Genomic DNA, 16,225 nt, shown 5'->3' on the forward strand with positions numbered 1-16,225 from the left:
TTATTAGTGTGCGTGATTTCTAACATAAATTCATAAACTCCTAGTGGCCAGGCCAAGTCGTTTTTTAATGGCTAAGCATCTTAGTGGACCAATTAATACAAAAGGTAGATATATTACTGCCATAAGATCCAAATATGTGGGAAATATACAATCCTAAAACAAGATATTTTTTGTTTTCTTTATTTGTTAGGAGTGTTGTGTGATTAATTGTATAATTTATAATTACATTGCGACTTCCTTTTTTTTTTTAATAATAATTAATTTGACAAAAAAAAAAAATTATTAATTTGACTTTTTTTGTACTTAATCATTTTTTAGTTCATGAGTAGAGAAGATTAATCTCAGAAAAAAGCTAGAAGCTAAGAGAAAGAAAATAACACAGAAATTAAAGATGTTGGAAGTTAAATTATTGATAATAATACTATTGGTAATATAATGGAAGTAATAGATGTTGGTAGCCTTACACTGAGGAGTTGTTTGGTTGACAAATAAAAACATGGGAAGTTGGAAATCCTAGGAATTGAAATTCTTTGAAGTTGTTTGGTTGACAAATTCATGGAAAGTAGAAATTCCCATGAATTTCCACTTTCCACAAAATGGGGGAAGTTAATTACCTAGGGGGACCTAGGTAAGTGGAATTTCCCATGGAAATTTCCACTTCCCTTAGTTAACCAAACACTTTTTAGAATTTCCTAGGAAGTTCAATTTCATGGGAAATCAATTTTCTAAGGAATTTGCCATTCTTACATTCAACCAAACGATCCCTGAGCAAAGCAGCTATGGCAAAAGGAATGAGCAATTATGTTTACACAACTTACACTCATGCCATCTCTCTACTCTTTCTTATCCCCGTCGCTTTCCTTTACCATAGGTATGATTATCGACTTATATAAATACTATAATTCTGTCTGAATTTAGTTGTCATGTTATATTAATAAGTCGGGATACCATCTCACCAATTATGACAATTAATTGGGATCACTTTTACAAGATTTGATATTTGCTTATACTGTTGTTCAATGGATTCTAACAGAAAAACTCCACCCCCAACTATTAGATGCTCTATAATATTGCGAATTTTTCTGCTCGGAATTCTCAAGTAAGCTTTTCATTAATCATTATTGATTTCTATTTTCCTCAAGATATTTGCACTTGTTTTGTTTGATATTAATATTTGATCGTTTTTTTGTCCAAGATTTTGTACATATATATTGTTTTAACATTTAATCGTTATTTTGAAATTTTTTTATTTTGAAGTAATTAGTTTTAGTTTCTATAAGATATGTACATTTCATTAATCATTATACGAGTATCCAAATTGTTTATTTGCTTAAATTAAGATTTCTATGATTGTTCTGATTGGAGTTGCTCAAAGTCTTGGTATGTTGAACAATTAAATTTTAATTTTCTTATAAAGTTTAACAAGTTTTATTATTTAATTAGTTGTAATAAAACTTTTCAATCCGTTTGTCATGTTCAGCACTAATCCCTTTTATCTCTTCATGTGGAGGAAGTCATCTAGAGAAAGAAGAGGGGAAATGAATAAAGTTGGGCTTGGACATGGGCACGCTTGTGTAGGTCCACATGTAATGGTAGTTTAACTTAGGTTTAAATGGGTGATATTTCATAAGTGAAAAGAATAATCATACCGTCTCAGGTTTAGGTTGATCTTATATATATACTACTACTCCGTAATAATCATAGTGAGTAGTAGATGAAAATTCAAATACAATTTGCCCGTGGCGTGTCAACAAACCTCCTTAATAATTTGTATATATAGTTCAGTTTATTTAATTACTTGACATTAAATTTTCTATTATCACTATCTTTTTTTAATCTTTGTACAATTAAAAAAGCAAAAATTGAGACTAATCCATATATACTTTGTAACTTTGAATATTGATACTAGATGGAATAGTTGCTTTGGTGTAGAGCTGATCATAGTGGCGACTGGCGAATAGAGTAGACTCTTGTGTTTGTTCAAATTATTAGAATCTATGGGCTGACAAATTAGGCTGGTCTTTTAGGCCCAAAATTGATCATACTTATACAATCAGCATTTTTTTAAAATTAAAAAAATAAAATACAATAAAATAAAAGGTGAATCATACAAAGTACATTATATTTCAGGGTAAGTTTATCCCAAGACTGAGATTTATACTTCAGACTCTGCCACATCAGATTTCCACTAACTTTTAATTACTTTTTTATTATTCAGACTCATACAAGACTTTCTCTAATTTCACACATTATTCCAAGACCCATTTCAAATTTACTTATCTAATTAATATTCATAACATTAATTTATTCATATATTTATTAATTATTTTAGTATGGTGAGTTGGCAACTCACTATTGGACAACATAATTATTTTTGTCCATTTGTATAGTCTCAAGATGGGTTTTGGAATCCAAAACTCATCTCAAGACTATATGTAGTCTTGGTAGAGATTATTGCTAGAATCTTACTCAAGACTTGTCTAAAGACTCACCTTAAGACTAGGGATAAACTTACCCTTAATCACAATTGTTTGTGGGGCATAATTTAATATCCTCTCTTTACTTTTTTTTTTTTTTTTTTTTTTGGTGCAATGGAGGGGAAACCCCTAAACAAAAGGAAAACAAAAACAAAACAAACCGACACGAAACAAGAAATTAAAAGAAACAAAAAATAAACAAAAAACAAAGACTATCAGTCCATCAAAGGGACCATCCGAGCCCTAGAGACGCCAGTCAAATCCTCCAATAAAACGGCAAGAAGATCCTTCGGGATCGCCTCAATCATCATCATCCGCTGCTCCAAACGGACTCCATAGTTAGCAAGCCAATCTGCCGCCATATTAGCTTCCCTATAGCAATGACCAATCCTAACTTCCCAACCCTGGCGACCAATAAGAGCTTTACACTTACGGATTATGTGAATAAAGGGTGAGTTGGACGGAGTAGGATCAGTCAACAGTCGAAGCACCACTTCAGAATCAGCTTCAAGCATCACTTTTCTATGCCCACCATTCCACGCAATGGCTAATCCGCGCATAATGCCTAGAAGCTCTGCTTTCGTACATGTACAAGAACCACAATTGATAGCAAATATCTCATGTATGTATATCACCTCTATGACCACGAATTATACCCCCAGCACCATCCTTACCCGGGTTTCCCTTAGCCGCCCCATCTGTGTTCAATTTCACCCACCCTTCATTCGGGCTTTTCCATATAATGAGAGCTTCAACCCTTTGTCTCTTATTAGCACCTACTTTGAGCAAATTTCTATCCCATGCCTTCTTTATGTCCCCCACACGAGCCAAAATAAAGCTTCCTTGATCAAAAGGAATCTTGGCATTAGGGATGAAAACCCTCTCACAACGCCACTTCCAAATCCACCAACAACCCAAAGCAAAAATTGTAGGCCAATCCTCACTAATATCAGGCTTACCTCCATCCAAGTTTTCAAAAATCCAATCCTGAAAAGAGCTACCAAATAAATCCACATCATTAGTCCAACCCAGAGATCTCCAAACTATCACCGCAAGAGGACAAGATCGAAGAATATGGTCAGCAGACTCTTCAGCATATCCACAACAATTACAGCGAGGATCATCAGCTATTTTGCGAATGAACCTTGTGCTATTCGACATGATTCGGTTTTGCACCACAAGCCACAAAAATACTTTCACTCTTTGGGGGACTTTGAGGTTCCAAATTAGTTTCCAGCTCTGAATTTGGGTAGAGGAGGGAACCTCCACACTGCGAACAATTTGTAGCGCCGAGCCCAAGGTAAATCCACCTGATTTCGAACCCTTCCAGTAGATTTCATCAACAATTGACTCATCTTCCTCAAGCTCAAAGGAAGCTATTGCCGCAAGAACTTCCTCAGGGAGATAAGAGGCAAACACTTCAAATTTCCAACCAGTGTTTTTATCCCACATATCTCGAACCAAAAGATGGTGCATACTAGGGGGTGGAACTGGGTCAGCGTATGCTAGCAAAGTATCATCAGTTGCCCATCTTTGAGTCCAAAACGAAGTGTTTCCCCCGTTGCCTACTGCCATATTGATACCCTTCTTTAGCACATCAATACTACCCATAATACCTTTCCAGACATTCGAAGCTCCTGCTTTTTCTTTAAACATATTCACGTCACAACGACCATCGCAGTATTTGCTTCTTAATACTCTAGACCAAAGCGATTGGGGCTCCGCTAAAAGTCTCCACCCAAGCTTCGTCATGAAGGCGACATTTGATTGCCTCATCGACCTCAGTCCAAGACCACCCTCCACCTTCGGCTTTGAGATACTTTCCCAAGAAACCAAGTGAATTTTCCTCTCATTATCCGTCTCACCCCACAGGAATTTCCTCATCTTCCTATCAACATCATCGCAAACTGAGCGGGGCAACTTTTTCGTTTGCATTGTGTATGATGGGATTGGAAAAAGGGAAGCTTGAATTAGAGTAGCTCTCCCTGCTAAAGAAAGAGTTTTAGTCTTCCAACCCGCAAGCTTAGAGTTGACTTTATCTAGCAGATATTGATAGTCCTGTTTCGAATTACACCCATTAATAATCGGGACACCTAGGTACATTCCCAGATCATTAGTTTCCTCCATACCAAGGCTGCTACACACCCCATCTCTAATGTCAACGCTCGCATTGGTCGAGAAGAAAACCCTCGATTTGTCAGCACTCACCTTAGTGCCAGATGCCATTTCAAATTTATCCAAGCATTCCTTCATAAGCTCAGCTTGGTCTATGGACGCTTCACAAAACAGAATCAGATCATCCGCGAAAGCTAAGTTTGAAATTGTCGGCCCATTCCTACTAGCACGGACCGGTTTCCAATTACCCAACCTCACCTCAAAATCAATTAACTGTGCTAATCGCTCCATACAAACCACATATAAGTAAGGTGACAAGGGATCACCTTGACGGATTCCACGAGATGGACAAAACACTTCAGTAGGTTCCCCATTCCACAAGATTTGCAATTTGGCAGAGTTAATGCACCTCATGATTATATCAACCATAAGTTGCGGGATTCTCAACTCCATCAACGATTCTCTAATAAAGTCCCACCTTAAACGGTCATAGGCGTTTTCGAAGTATATCTTTACAGCCATATAAGCCTTTCCACCTTGTTTCTTTCTCATCGTATGAATCATTTCTTGCACTATCACAATATTATCCGTGATTTGACGCCTAGGAACAAAGCTACATTGAGTAGGAGAAATCAATGAAGGAAGCACAGGTTTGAGCCTATTCACTATGACTTTCGTCACAATTTTATAGATAATGTTGCATAATCCAATAGGCCGAAATTGATTAGCACGTTGAGGGACATCAACCTTAGGAATAAGAACGAGGAAAGCATCATTCAAACCATCAGGAAACTCTTTCCCCTCCAGAATATCTCGAACGAGCGTGGATACACTCGGTTGGACTAAACCCCAATATTTCTGATAAAATAGGGGTTGAAATCCATCTGGGCCAGGGGCTTTAAATGCCTTCATCGACATTAAAGCCTTCACAATTTCACAGTCAGCATAAGGGCGAGTTAGAGTACTCCAATCCGAAGCTTCAATATAGGGAAAATGGTCCAACAACATATGATGACCTGTGAATTCTCGAGGCTCCTCTTGGAATAGTTGTTTCCAGTAATCAACAACCAAAGCTTTGACTTCCTCTACATCCGAAATCCAAGCACCTTCAGAATTTTGAAGAGTATCAATCCGATTCCTCCTTCGCCGAATAATAGTAGACAAGTGAAAGTATTTAGTATTGCGATCACCATCACATATAACATCCATTCTCGATTTTTGGAACCACAAAGTTTCTTCCTGATCAAGAATTCCATCTAACTGTCTCCTAAGGTCGGCTTCAATTTTGATTAAGTGAGGATATCTACCCTTAGCAAACTCTCTTTGTATCCCTGCCATCCTCGCCATCAACTCTTCCTTTTTTCGAAAGATATTATGGAATATCTCGCGATTCCACTGGTTCAATTTTGTTGCAAAGACCTTTAAAAAAGGAATAATAGGCTCATCGTTTCTCCAATTTGCTAGAACAAATTCCTCAAATTTCTCATGGTGTAACCACGCAGCTTGGAAACGGAAAGGCTTAATGCTCGAACTTAATGGAGCGAAGCCTGTAGTACTGATTAAAATTGGGCAATGGTCTGACGCCGTACGAGGTAGATTTCTCAAAGCTCCTTCGCCAAAACACAATCTCCATTCATCATTAATTAAACCTCTATCTAGGCGAGCTGACTTAAAGGTTGACGGAGAATTACCTCTAAACCAAGTATGCTCGGGTCCGGAACAACCCATATCGATAAGCCCATTGTTTTCAATCCAATTAGCAAACTCCATACATCTTCTTTGCATCTCCGAACCACCATTACCATTCCTTTCCAATAAGCTAGTAGTATCATTGAAGTCTCCCGCCATTAACCACGGCCCTGAGAACTCATCTTTGATACGCTCCAACTCCCTCCATAAATCTTTCCTCAACGTGCTATTAGGACTAGCGTATATTGCCGAGAATAACCATGGGGTCACTCCTCTCTTTTCAATTAAAACAGTGAGATGCTGAGAGTGATTGCCATAGGGAGTAACCGAAACCTCTTCGTTTCTCCAAAAAACCCAAATACCCCCGCTAAAGCCTTGAGCTTCCACCCTCTCTTGACCTGAGAAATTGATTTTCTCACAAATTTTATCAGCTTCTTGGCCGCTCATATGAGTTTCCACTAAAGCCATCACAGTAGGTCTATTAATTCTGACAATTTCACGAATTGCAACAAGCTTATTACCAACTCCTTGAACATTCCACACTAAAACTTTTATGGACATATTAAACATAGGAAAGTTTGGATAACAATCATACACACTCAAAGGAGTGTTAGGCAGAATTCTCACGAACTCCTCTCTTAGAGCTCGCATTGGACCAGCCGTCTCCAAGGGGAGCTGGAACGTGGCCATCAAGTCCAGGGGGGTTGTGTTCCGGAGGGAGGTAAGCGGTCACTTTCATATCCACCTTGTTCGCCACCGGGTGCACTAAAGCCATCACAGGACCCTCTATCGGGCTATCGATGAAGGTCTCGAACATTGGAGGTATCTTAACTTCGAGGGTGATTGGTACATTCAACATGATTGTCAATTGAAACACTAGGAGTCACAAATTTTTCCGAAACAGGGGAAGAAGGGTTCTCACGCACTTCTGGAGGAGTAGAAGATGCAACTTCAACCCTATTTTCTTTCCCTACTTTTGGATCTGAGTTGCTCAAGGAAACTTTAGATTTTTGAGGATCTTTTTTCTTGAAAATCTTATTTCCAGAAGGAGCTAATTTCCTATTATAAGGAGTAAGAGGAGTTCTAGGAATATTTCTATCCTTTTTTCCAATCGAAGAGATCTTTTCCTTTGATAAATTATCTTTGTCTATCTTCAATACGAATTGTTGATCCTCATCAATATCTTTTCCATCATTAGAAGATTCTTCTAGATCCACTCCTGAATCAGTCATATTAACATCCTCCTCTCGAATAGAGTGTCCTCCAAGGGAAGGGTTCCCTTTAATCAATCGGACTTCATCATCTCTAAGGTTAGTAACCGAGCCTGATACAGTTGTATCCTCATCTTCCATGTTCACAGTCTGATTTCTACTAAGTTCCTCCTCTGAACCCTCTAAAGAATTCTCTTCTTGCTCTAGAACACCAAATCTAGATCCTCCAGCTTTCACCTTAGCTCCACTGCTCTTGACAGGGGCAATTCCTTCATCTTGCTGAACTTTATCTGTATTTCTCATAGCTCTCTGCTCTTTCTGACCCTTGTGACTTATATCCCCACTCTGGTTTGGTTGATTTTTCCTATTTGTTCTCTGAACAATCATCCAAGAACCGTACTTGACAGTTTCTTCTGGTCTTTCCTCCACCACCTTATGTCCAGTCTCTCCATTGCTCTGGTCAGGAGACAATCCCTGCCTTGCACCAGTAGCAAAAGCTTGCCCCTTGTTCTTATTCAGATTTTCACAATCATCTTCTTTGTGGCCAAGTTTTCCACATTTAAAACATATCATTCGAAGTCCTTCATATTGGACCCTCCAGATTTTGCCATTCAAACGAAATTTCGAGAGTAGAGGCTTAGTCAAATCGACTTCAATGCTAAAGCGAACAAATTGTCCTCGATCTTTAGACTCAGTATTCCTATCAATTCTCATCACCTTTCCAATCTTCGAGCCAATTTGGAAAAGAAACTGCCTGTCAAAATACTCAACAGACAACTGAGGGATTCGCACCCAAGCTGTAAGCTTGGTAATTGGTTCTCCATCCGGAACAAAATTAGGAATCCACTTCCTAATCGTCAGGTAGCTGTCCCCAATAATCCATGGCCCTTGAGTAAGTACATACTCATAATCAGCCATATTATTGAACCTTACAATGTAATAAGCGTAACCCACGTCTGTAAGAGCAATGTCCCCTTTCAAATTCCACTTCATTCGAAGTTTCTTAATCAATAGATCATAGCTCAATCTCCTATCAAATAGCTTAATAATTAGCGCATTTCTCCAAGGTTCGCGCAACCTCTTCTTTTCCTCCTTTGTCAAGAGAATCGTGGGACAACTCTCGTCATCAGAGTCACAATCAAGAGGAACATCATCATCTGATGTGTCATCCTCCATATCCTTATCATCCTCAAACAGAGGATTTTCTCTGTGGCCAGCACTTCCCACAGCTTTGGCATATGGAATTGGGGCAGAACCCCTAATTCGTTCTTGGGAATTAACTGGCCCCTCTTCCGGTTCAGGGACCAAATCCATATCAACATCATGAACATGGACTGGAATTTGAGAATTTGTTCTCTTGAATTTTTTATTAGATCTTTGAAGAAGGTCATCTTCCTCACTTGAAAGCCCTATTTCTCGCCGTTCGCTCTCGCGCTCGCTCTCTCTCATTTTTTTCAAACTAACCAAAAATTGAAAGTTATAATAAGTCGTATATCCTCTCTTTACTAGAAAGACACTAAAGTAAGATTGATAATTTGAAGAGAAAAGAAGTCCTGCATTAAACTGATTTATTTTTATGTCTTTCTCGTTAGTATTGATAAGACAATTTCAAAACTTATACATTCAAAGTGTCACAATAACATTAACATAATGACAATTACTAAAAAAAAATAAAAATAAATAAATAAAGTCTTTGATTTGGGTCATGAGTAAAAGATTTTTATTTGTATTTTTAATTCATACAGTTGTGCTTGTTCCATCTTCTTGTATACTGGAATACGTTATAGTTCACCAACACTTGCATCAGCAATAAACAATCTTTCTCCTGCTTTCACTTTCATCTTAGCCGTCATTTTAGGTATGTTTAATTTTTATGATTTTTCTATTTTATTTAATAGTTTCTCAATTTCTTTTTTGATGTTTCCTACTATCTCCAATCTAAATTACTCGCAATTTTGAAATATTTTATGGGAAAATACAAGTTAATCTGCCAGATAAATGAATTTATGTTAATCTGATGACATTTTTGTAAATATATTGAAAAAGTAGGGTCATTTATTCAGTGCTTTTGGTAAGCTGTCCAATTATTGTTTGCTTTTTGCTTTTACTGTTTGGTGAAGAAATTACACATGTACCTCTCAACTATTACATGAAAAGACGCATATACCCCTCCACTGATACTTGAAAAGACAATTATACCCCCAGATAAACAAATGGGGAATTAACTGGGTAATGCCCATATTTTATATCTCACATAGTCACAAATAATACCCCAAAGTTGCGAGTAATTTGGACCGAAGGTATTATTTCACTATGTATGTTTGACCATTGAAAAGAATTTATCATGCTCAATTGACCTTCTACTTGTACCATAAGATGTTTCTAGCATTAAGTTTTAGCTAGTAATTGATTTTTTTTATTTATTTATTTTATTATTATTATTTTTTTTTTCTGAAAGAAAGCTCGTAATTGAAATTATGAAATGAATTGTGGAACGTAGGATGGAGATTTTGAACTTAAGTGCACAAAGTAGCATACTAAAGTTGGTAGGAACCATAGTATCAATTAGTGGAGCATTGGTAGTGATCTTGTACCAAGGACTCCCTATCATTTTATTCTCTTCACCAATCAAGGCATCTTTCCATATTCTTGTTGAACATCATCAAGCACAACCAAACTGGATTGTTGGGGGCATCTTTCTTTCTATGAGCAACATAGTTATCTCACTCGCATATGTTACAAAGGTAATATTTTTAAATTAAATTGCATTATTTTATTACAATTTAAAAAAATTTCTCTAATAAGTTGAAAATTTATAACAAAATCATGCGAAATTATTCTACTGTGGTACGGAGTACATTTTTATGTTTTACCTTTTTCTCCGTAAATGCGACATAAATACTAAGTATTACCTGCAATAAACTCCTAACTATGATTACTTTCATGTTATTCAGACTTGGATTGCGAGGGACTTCCCTTCAGAAGTGCTGATAATACTAATTACTTTCTTCTTTGAGACAATAGTGGCAACAATTGCTACTTCAATTGCTGAAAATGATGCAAGTGTTTGGAAACCAACCATAGGTATCCAATGGATATCAATTTTATTTGGGGTAAATTTTCATACTTTAAGGGTCGTATTTTTCTTTCTTTAATTTGAGAATTTTAAAGCATCTGTTTTTTGTTAGGATATTTTGTCAGAAACTAACTTTTAAAGCAATTTTTTTGCGAGAAACTAACTTATAAAAAAATTGTTGTTAAAAACTACCTTATAAAAGGTTTTTTTGTTGTAATACACTGCCCTTGGTCGGAATATGAGAGTTGACCATAATAAACCGACCAAGACTAAACCCAGAAAATTTCAACCCAATTTTAGTCTACAGTGAGTTTAATCGAAAGAGAAGAGGGAAAATTAGGGGAAAAAAAGGGGGGAAAAGGAAGATTAATAGCCACGTGACTAGCACGTGACTTGGTCAACGCCGGGAAATTATGGTCAACTCTCAGATTCCGACCAAGGGTAGTGTATTACAACAAAAAACCTTTTATAAGGTAGTTTTTAACAACAATTTTTTTATAAGGTAGTTTCTCGCAAAAAAATTGTTTTAAAAGGTAGTTTCTGACAAAATGTCCATTTTGTTAAGAATCCTTTCAAAGTTCTTAACGCATATACTTTATTCCCTTTTTGACAAACATACTTTGCCATCTTATTTCTTAATTTTTCACTTAGGCCCTGTTTGATTCACCTTAATTTTGCTGAACTGAAATTATTTTTAATGAATTGAACTTATTTTTACTTAACTGAACTGAAATTATTTTTACTGAACTAAAATTATTTTTACTGATTTCTATTATAATTCTTCTTTAAGAAAACTAAATTTTACTGAACTGAACTTATTTTTACTGAACTGAAATTATTTTTACTGAACTGAAATTATGTTTACTTAATATTATTTTTTAAGGTGAAAAGAACAGGACCTTACTCTTTATGCTTTATCCTTTTTTTTTTTTTTTAATACTAAGGCTCCGTTCTCTTCACCTTAATTTTGCTGAACTGAAATTATTTTTACTGAACTGAAATTATTTTTGCTGAACATAAATTATTTTTACTGAATTTAAATTAATTTTACTGAACTGAAATTATTTTTGCTGAACTGAAATTATTTTTACTGATTTTCTATTATAATTTTTCTTTAATAAAACTGAATTTCGCCGAACTAAACTTATTTTTACTGAACTGAAATTATTTTTACTGAACAGAAATTATTTTTGCTGAACTTAAATTATTTTTACTGAATTTAAATTAATTTTACTGAACTGAAATTATTTTTGCTGAACTGAAATTATTTTTACTGATTTTCTATTATAATTCTTCTTTAATAAAACTGAATTTCGCTGAACTGAACTTATTTTTACTGAACTGAAATTATTTTTAGTGAACTGAAATTAATTTTACTGAAATGAACTTATTTTTACTGAACTGAAATTATTTTTACTTAATATTATTTTTTTAAGGTGAAGAGAACAGGGCCTAAACCACTTCTCATCGCAAATTTCTTGGCGCATAAGCCCTATGTATTAAGGATGCAGATGACATTTTTGTAAATAATGGGAACCTGAAGGTGAAAAATATAATGGCAAAAAGTAACACTACATGCATAATAGTACATAAAAAAATACTATTCAAACAACTTATATTTAATGGTACATTATACATGTATAGTAGTACATAAAAATGTACCATTGTACTAAAATAAGAGAGAAAATGTACCACCGAACCCTAGATTGTCTTCCTATGTGCATGCCAAATACATAGGCCCTATGTGCCTAAATGACACAAAAGTATGTACACTTGCTTTCACCTATTGTTTAAAATTGTGTGCAATCAATCATTGGTTATGTTCGTTTTCCTCACAAAAATTAACATTTTTGGTGTATTATTATCTAAACATGAGCAGGCTGTAGCAGCTAGTTTAGTAAATATTGTCGATACATGGGCATGTAGAGTGAAGGGGCCAGTGTTTGTAGCAATGTTTAAGCCACTTCAAATGATTATTGCAGTTATTATGGGAGTTTCTCTTCTTGGGGATGTTCTACATCTTGGGAAGTACTTCTTTATCATCGGATTAATATTCTTGGCTTAACAATCTCGTTCACTAGCTTGAAACACTAATATACTCCGTAATGTATCTTCAGTAAAAAATAAATTTCAACCAACTAAAACATATTTCAGTTAGTAAAAATATAATTAATAATCTCGTTCACTAGCTAGCTTGAAACACTAATACAAGTATAATGAATCAGTAAAAATAATCTTTAACCAACTAAAACATATTTCAATCGACCAGACTTTAAATATCATACATCGTAATAACCTAAGTTATAAATAATTAAAATATAAATAAAAAATTCCCAAGTCAATTTTACCTAGCTAACACATGATCCATGTTAAACAAAATTTAATTTACTTCGTATTAAATTTTAAAATACATGAATATAAAATAAATCGTTTTGTGCAGTGTAATCGGAGGGTTGATCATAGCATTTGGATTCTACACAGTGATGAAAGGGAATGCTGAAGAAGAGATGCTTAATAAAGACGATGAAAATAGATTGGCTTATATCATAGATGATGAAGAAGAGTCGCATCCTCTTAAAATCCCTATGCTATATGACAAAAGCATGGATGCATGATTTTAAATTTCTACATTCAATTTCATCCAATCTTTTGTTCAATATTATAATCCAATTATTTATACTAACTCCGTTACATATTATTTGCAACGATTTGACATAAAGTAGAGAGGAAAAATGTCTAATCGTTGCACATAATATGTAACGGAGGTAGTACATATAGTGATGATCTAATGTATGTGATGTCATGAGTTTGATTTGAAGATCGAATAAATCATTAAGGTAACAATGTAACATAATACAATTCGGATTGGTCTAATATTATGGAAATTGTCTAGCTTGATAAAGTTTAATTAATTAGGAGTGGTATTCTGAAAGATTGGAACCTATTTATTATCTTCGTCGCTCTAAAGCCTATGCTCTTTGTTTTTATTTTTTATTTTACTAGGTTAGGTCCCGTGCCATGCACGATTATTTTTAATTATTGTTTCACATTAACACTACATTTAGTTATAAAATAAAAAAAAATTTAAAGTATTATGCTTAATTTATGAAAGAGCCTGTTAGCCAGTATATTTTCTTTAAAACTGATTTTGCCTACACATACCTCTATGTGCACTCGGGTGTATTTAAAAGGTGATAATTAGCCATTATCCCTTGGCAAGACAAGATTATATGTTTTTTAATATGCATACATTTTTGTATATATTTGATTTCACTAACAAATTGCATTGGTATCATTTATTAACCAAATGAATTTATTAAAACGTAGGACATTAAAATTATGTTAAGAATTTTTTTCTTTTATTTTCTTTTTGCTTAAATTTAAAGTTGTTAAATTTTTTCTTTTGGAAGGATAAATCAAATATTTTATTTTAAGTAGCTTTATAATATTTGATATTTGAATTACTTTCTCGGAGCTTTTAATATATAATTAAAATAAAAATAAAAAATAGAATTCTTCTTGTAATATTTGACACAAATTCTACAAAAAAATCTATTTTTTTAACTTATGTTTATACACAAAGTTTTGTATACGGCTGGCCGTAGCCGATAATTTTTTTAAAAAAAAAATTCATTTTCTCTCTCCTCTATCTCTCCTCTCCTCCATTTTCTCTTCTAACTTTCTCTCTCTAACCATCAATGGCGAGCTAGGTCTTCCGCCACCGTCATGTTCATCATCTTCGTCCCGATCTCCTCGAAGATCCAACCTAGATCACCGTCGCCGTCTTCGTTCGTCGTTGTCGAAGCTCCAAACCAACCCATACCTCCGTCGTCTTCGTTTGATCTTCGTCTTCATCCTTGCCGGCGAAATCAGTCAAATCAACCTCCACCTCAGTCGTCGTCTTCATCTACTTTAGGAATTGCAACCAGAAACGCGCTGAATTTTGAAGCTCCAAACCCTAACATTTTCCCCAAATTTCAAGAGATTCAGGTACAAATTCATCAATTCATTCCAATTAAACAAGTTTTCGCGGCTGAAGAACTGGACTCCATCGTTGCCGTCGTCTTCATTCGTCTATGTTTTCGCGACTTTGTTTGTTTATGTATATGCAGTGTAGTTATTTGACATGATTTTACCATTATTTAAAGAATATCAATTATATAGAAATAGCACAGTATTGTGTTTTAAATTTTAATTAATTGATATAATAGTACGATCGAGTTCCTTAATTTTCAACATTTACAGATGATGAGCTTCTTTCATTTGACTTTTGCTATTGAAAATTAAGAGGTGGTGGCTGCTACAACTTGGCTTAGTTGGTCAGGTTACTAGGTCTGGTAGGGGTTACTAGGTCGGAGGGGTTACTAAGTAGGAGGGGTTACTTGAAGGGTTACTTTGTTCGGTCAGGGGTTACTAAGTCGGAGGGGTTACTTGAGGAGTTACTTTGTTCGGTCAGGGGTTACTAAGTCGGAGGGGTTACTTGGTTCGGTCAGGGGTTACTAAGTCGGAGGGGTTACTTGAGGGGTTACTTGGTCCGGTTAGGGATTACTAGAGGGGTTACTTGGTCCTGTCAGGGGTTACTTAAGGGGTTATTAGAGGGTTACTTAAGTGAGGTTACTTGGGGGTTACTTGACGGGTTACTTTGGGGGTTACTTAGGGAGTTACTAGAGGGGTTACGAAAGTGGGGTTACTTGATGGGTTACTTTAGGGGTTACTTGATGGGTTACTTTAGGGGTTACTTTAAAGGTTACTAATAGGGAAGCTATCCGCACCGTACGGCCAGCCGCATCAGAAACGCACTAATGTTTATATAATTGGCAATATATTATGGAAAGATATACATAAAATCTTTTATTTGTGTATAAATTTGTTTTCTTTTATTTATGTATTGTATAAGATTTGTTTCCAAAATATTTTTTTAATAAAAAAAAAAAAAAAGACACACCAGAAACTGACACATGTCATTGCTGGTGTGTCTTTTAGTACTTCTTCCGTTTTCTTTTAGATGCAACATATCCTTTAGCGCGGTAATTAAAAAAGGTGGGGTTTACATGATATAATAAATTTTAAAATAGGATGAGTGGTTGTTAGAAGTGTAATTTAGTGGGCCATGTGCTTTAAATAAGGGATATAGTATAGATTTTCTCTAAAATAATTTTCCTTTTATAGTGTGTTGCTAGTATTGTGGCATTTCCTTTTTAGAGAAGTATTGCAAGTAAAAGAAAACGGAGGAAGTATATAGTTATTGATTTTTTTAAAGAACTAAGCCTATGTTTAATTCATCTTATAGTGGGTAGCAAAAAGTCCATCAAATTAATATAGATAAAGCATTGAATAAAGTAGTGTTCAATTTTACAAAAACCCCATTGAATTGAGAGATGAATAAATTCAAATAGGGAAAGGATTTCAGGATATACGGAAACTTAAATTATGAATGGGGAAAGTAATAACCATTTTACCCAAATATTGGCCACCTTCATCAAAAAGAGTGAATGATATAAACAACAAAGGATATATAGGGGGAAAAAACTCTTTCAGTTTCTTTCAAGTGTTTCATCGTGTTTTGTGTGTGGGGCTGCCACACCATGTGACCGCTTGTAAATTAACAAATTAATTCATATAATAACGGCCAAATAAACCCTACACGTAATACTGAT

The 16,225-nt window shown here is 35.0% G+C and overlaps 1 protein-coding gene across 1 annotated transcript; it reads left to right on the top strand.

Annotated features, from left to right (window-relative positions):
• The first annotated feature begins 596 nt into the window (after positions 1-596).
• On the top strand, positions 597-13,230 carry LOC145627923 (WAT1-related protein At3g28050-like). Its single transcript, XM_081680265.1, has 8 exons — positions 597-628; positions 731-871; positions 1,034-1,099; positions 9,238-9,348; positions 9,990-10,236; positions 10,447-10,605; positions 12,448-12,596; positions 13,009-13,230. The coding sequence occupies exons 1-8, from the start codon at positions 597-599 to the stop codon at positions 13,181-13,183; spliced, it is 1,080 nt and encodes a 359-aa protein (XP_081536391.1). The 3' UTR covers positions 13,184-13,230.
• The last annotated feature ends 2,995 nt before the right edge of the window (positions 13,231-16,225 follow it).

Source organism: Chenopodium album, chromosome 1, assembly GCF_948465745.1.
Source record: "Chenopodium album chromosome 1, dcCheAlbu1.1, whole genome shotgun sequence".
Lineage (NCBI taxonomy): Eukaryota > Viridiplantae > Streptophyta > Magnoliopsida > Caryophyllales > Amaranthaceae > Chenopodium > Chenopodium album.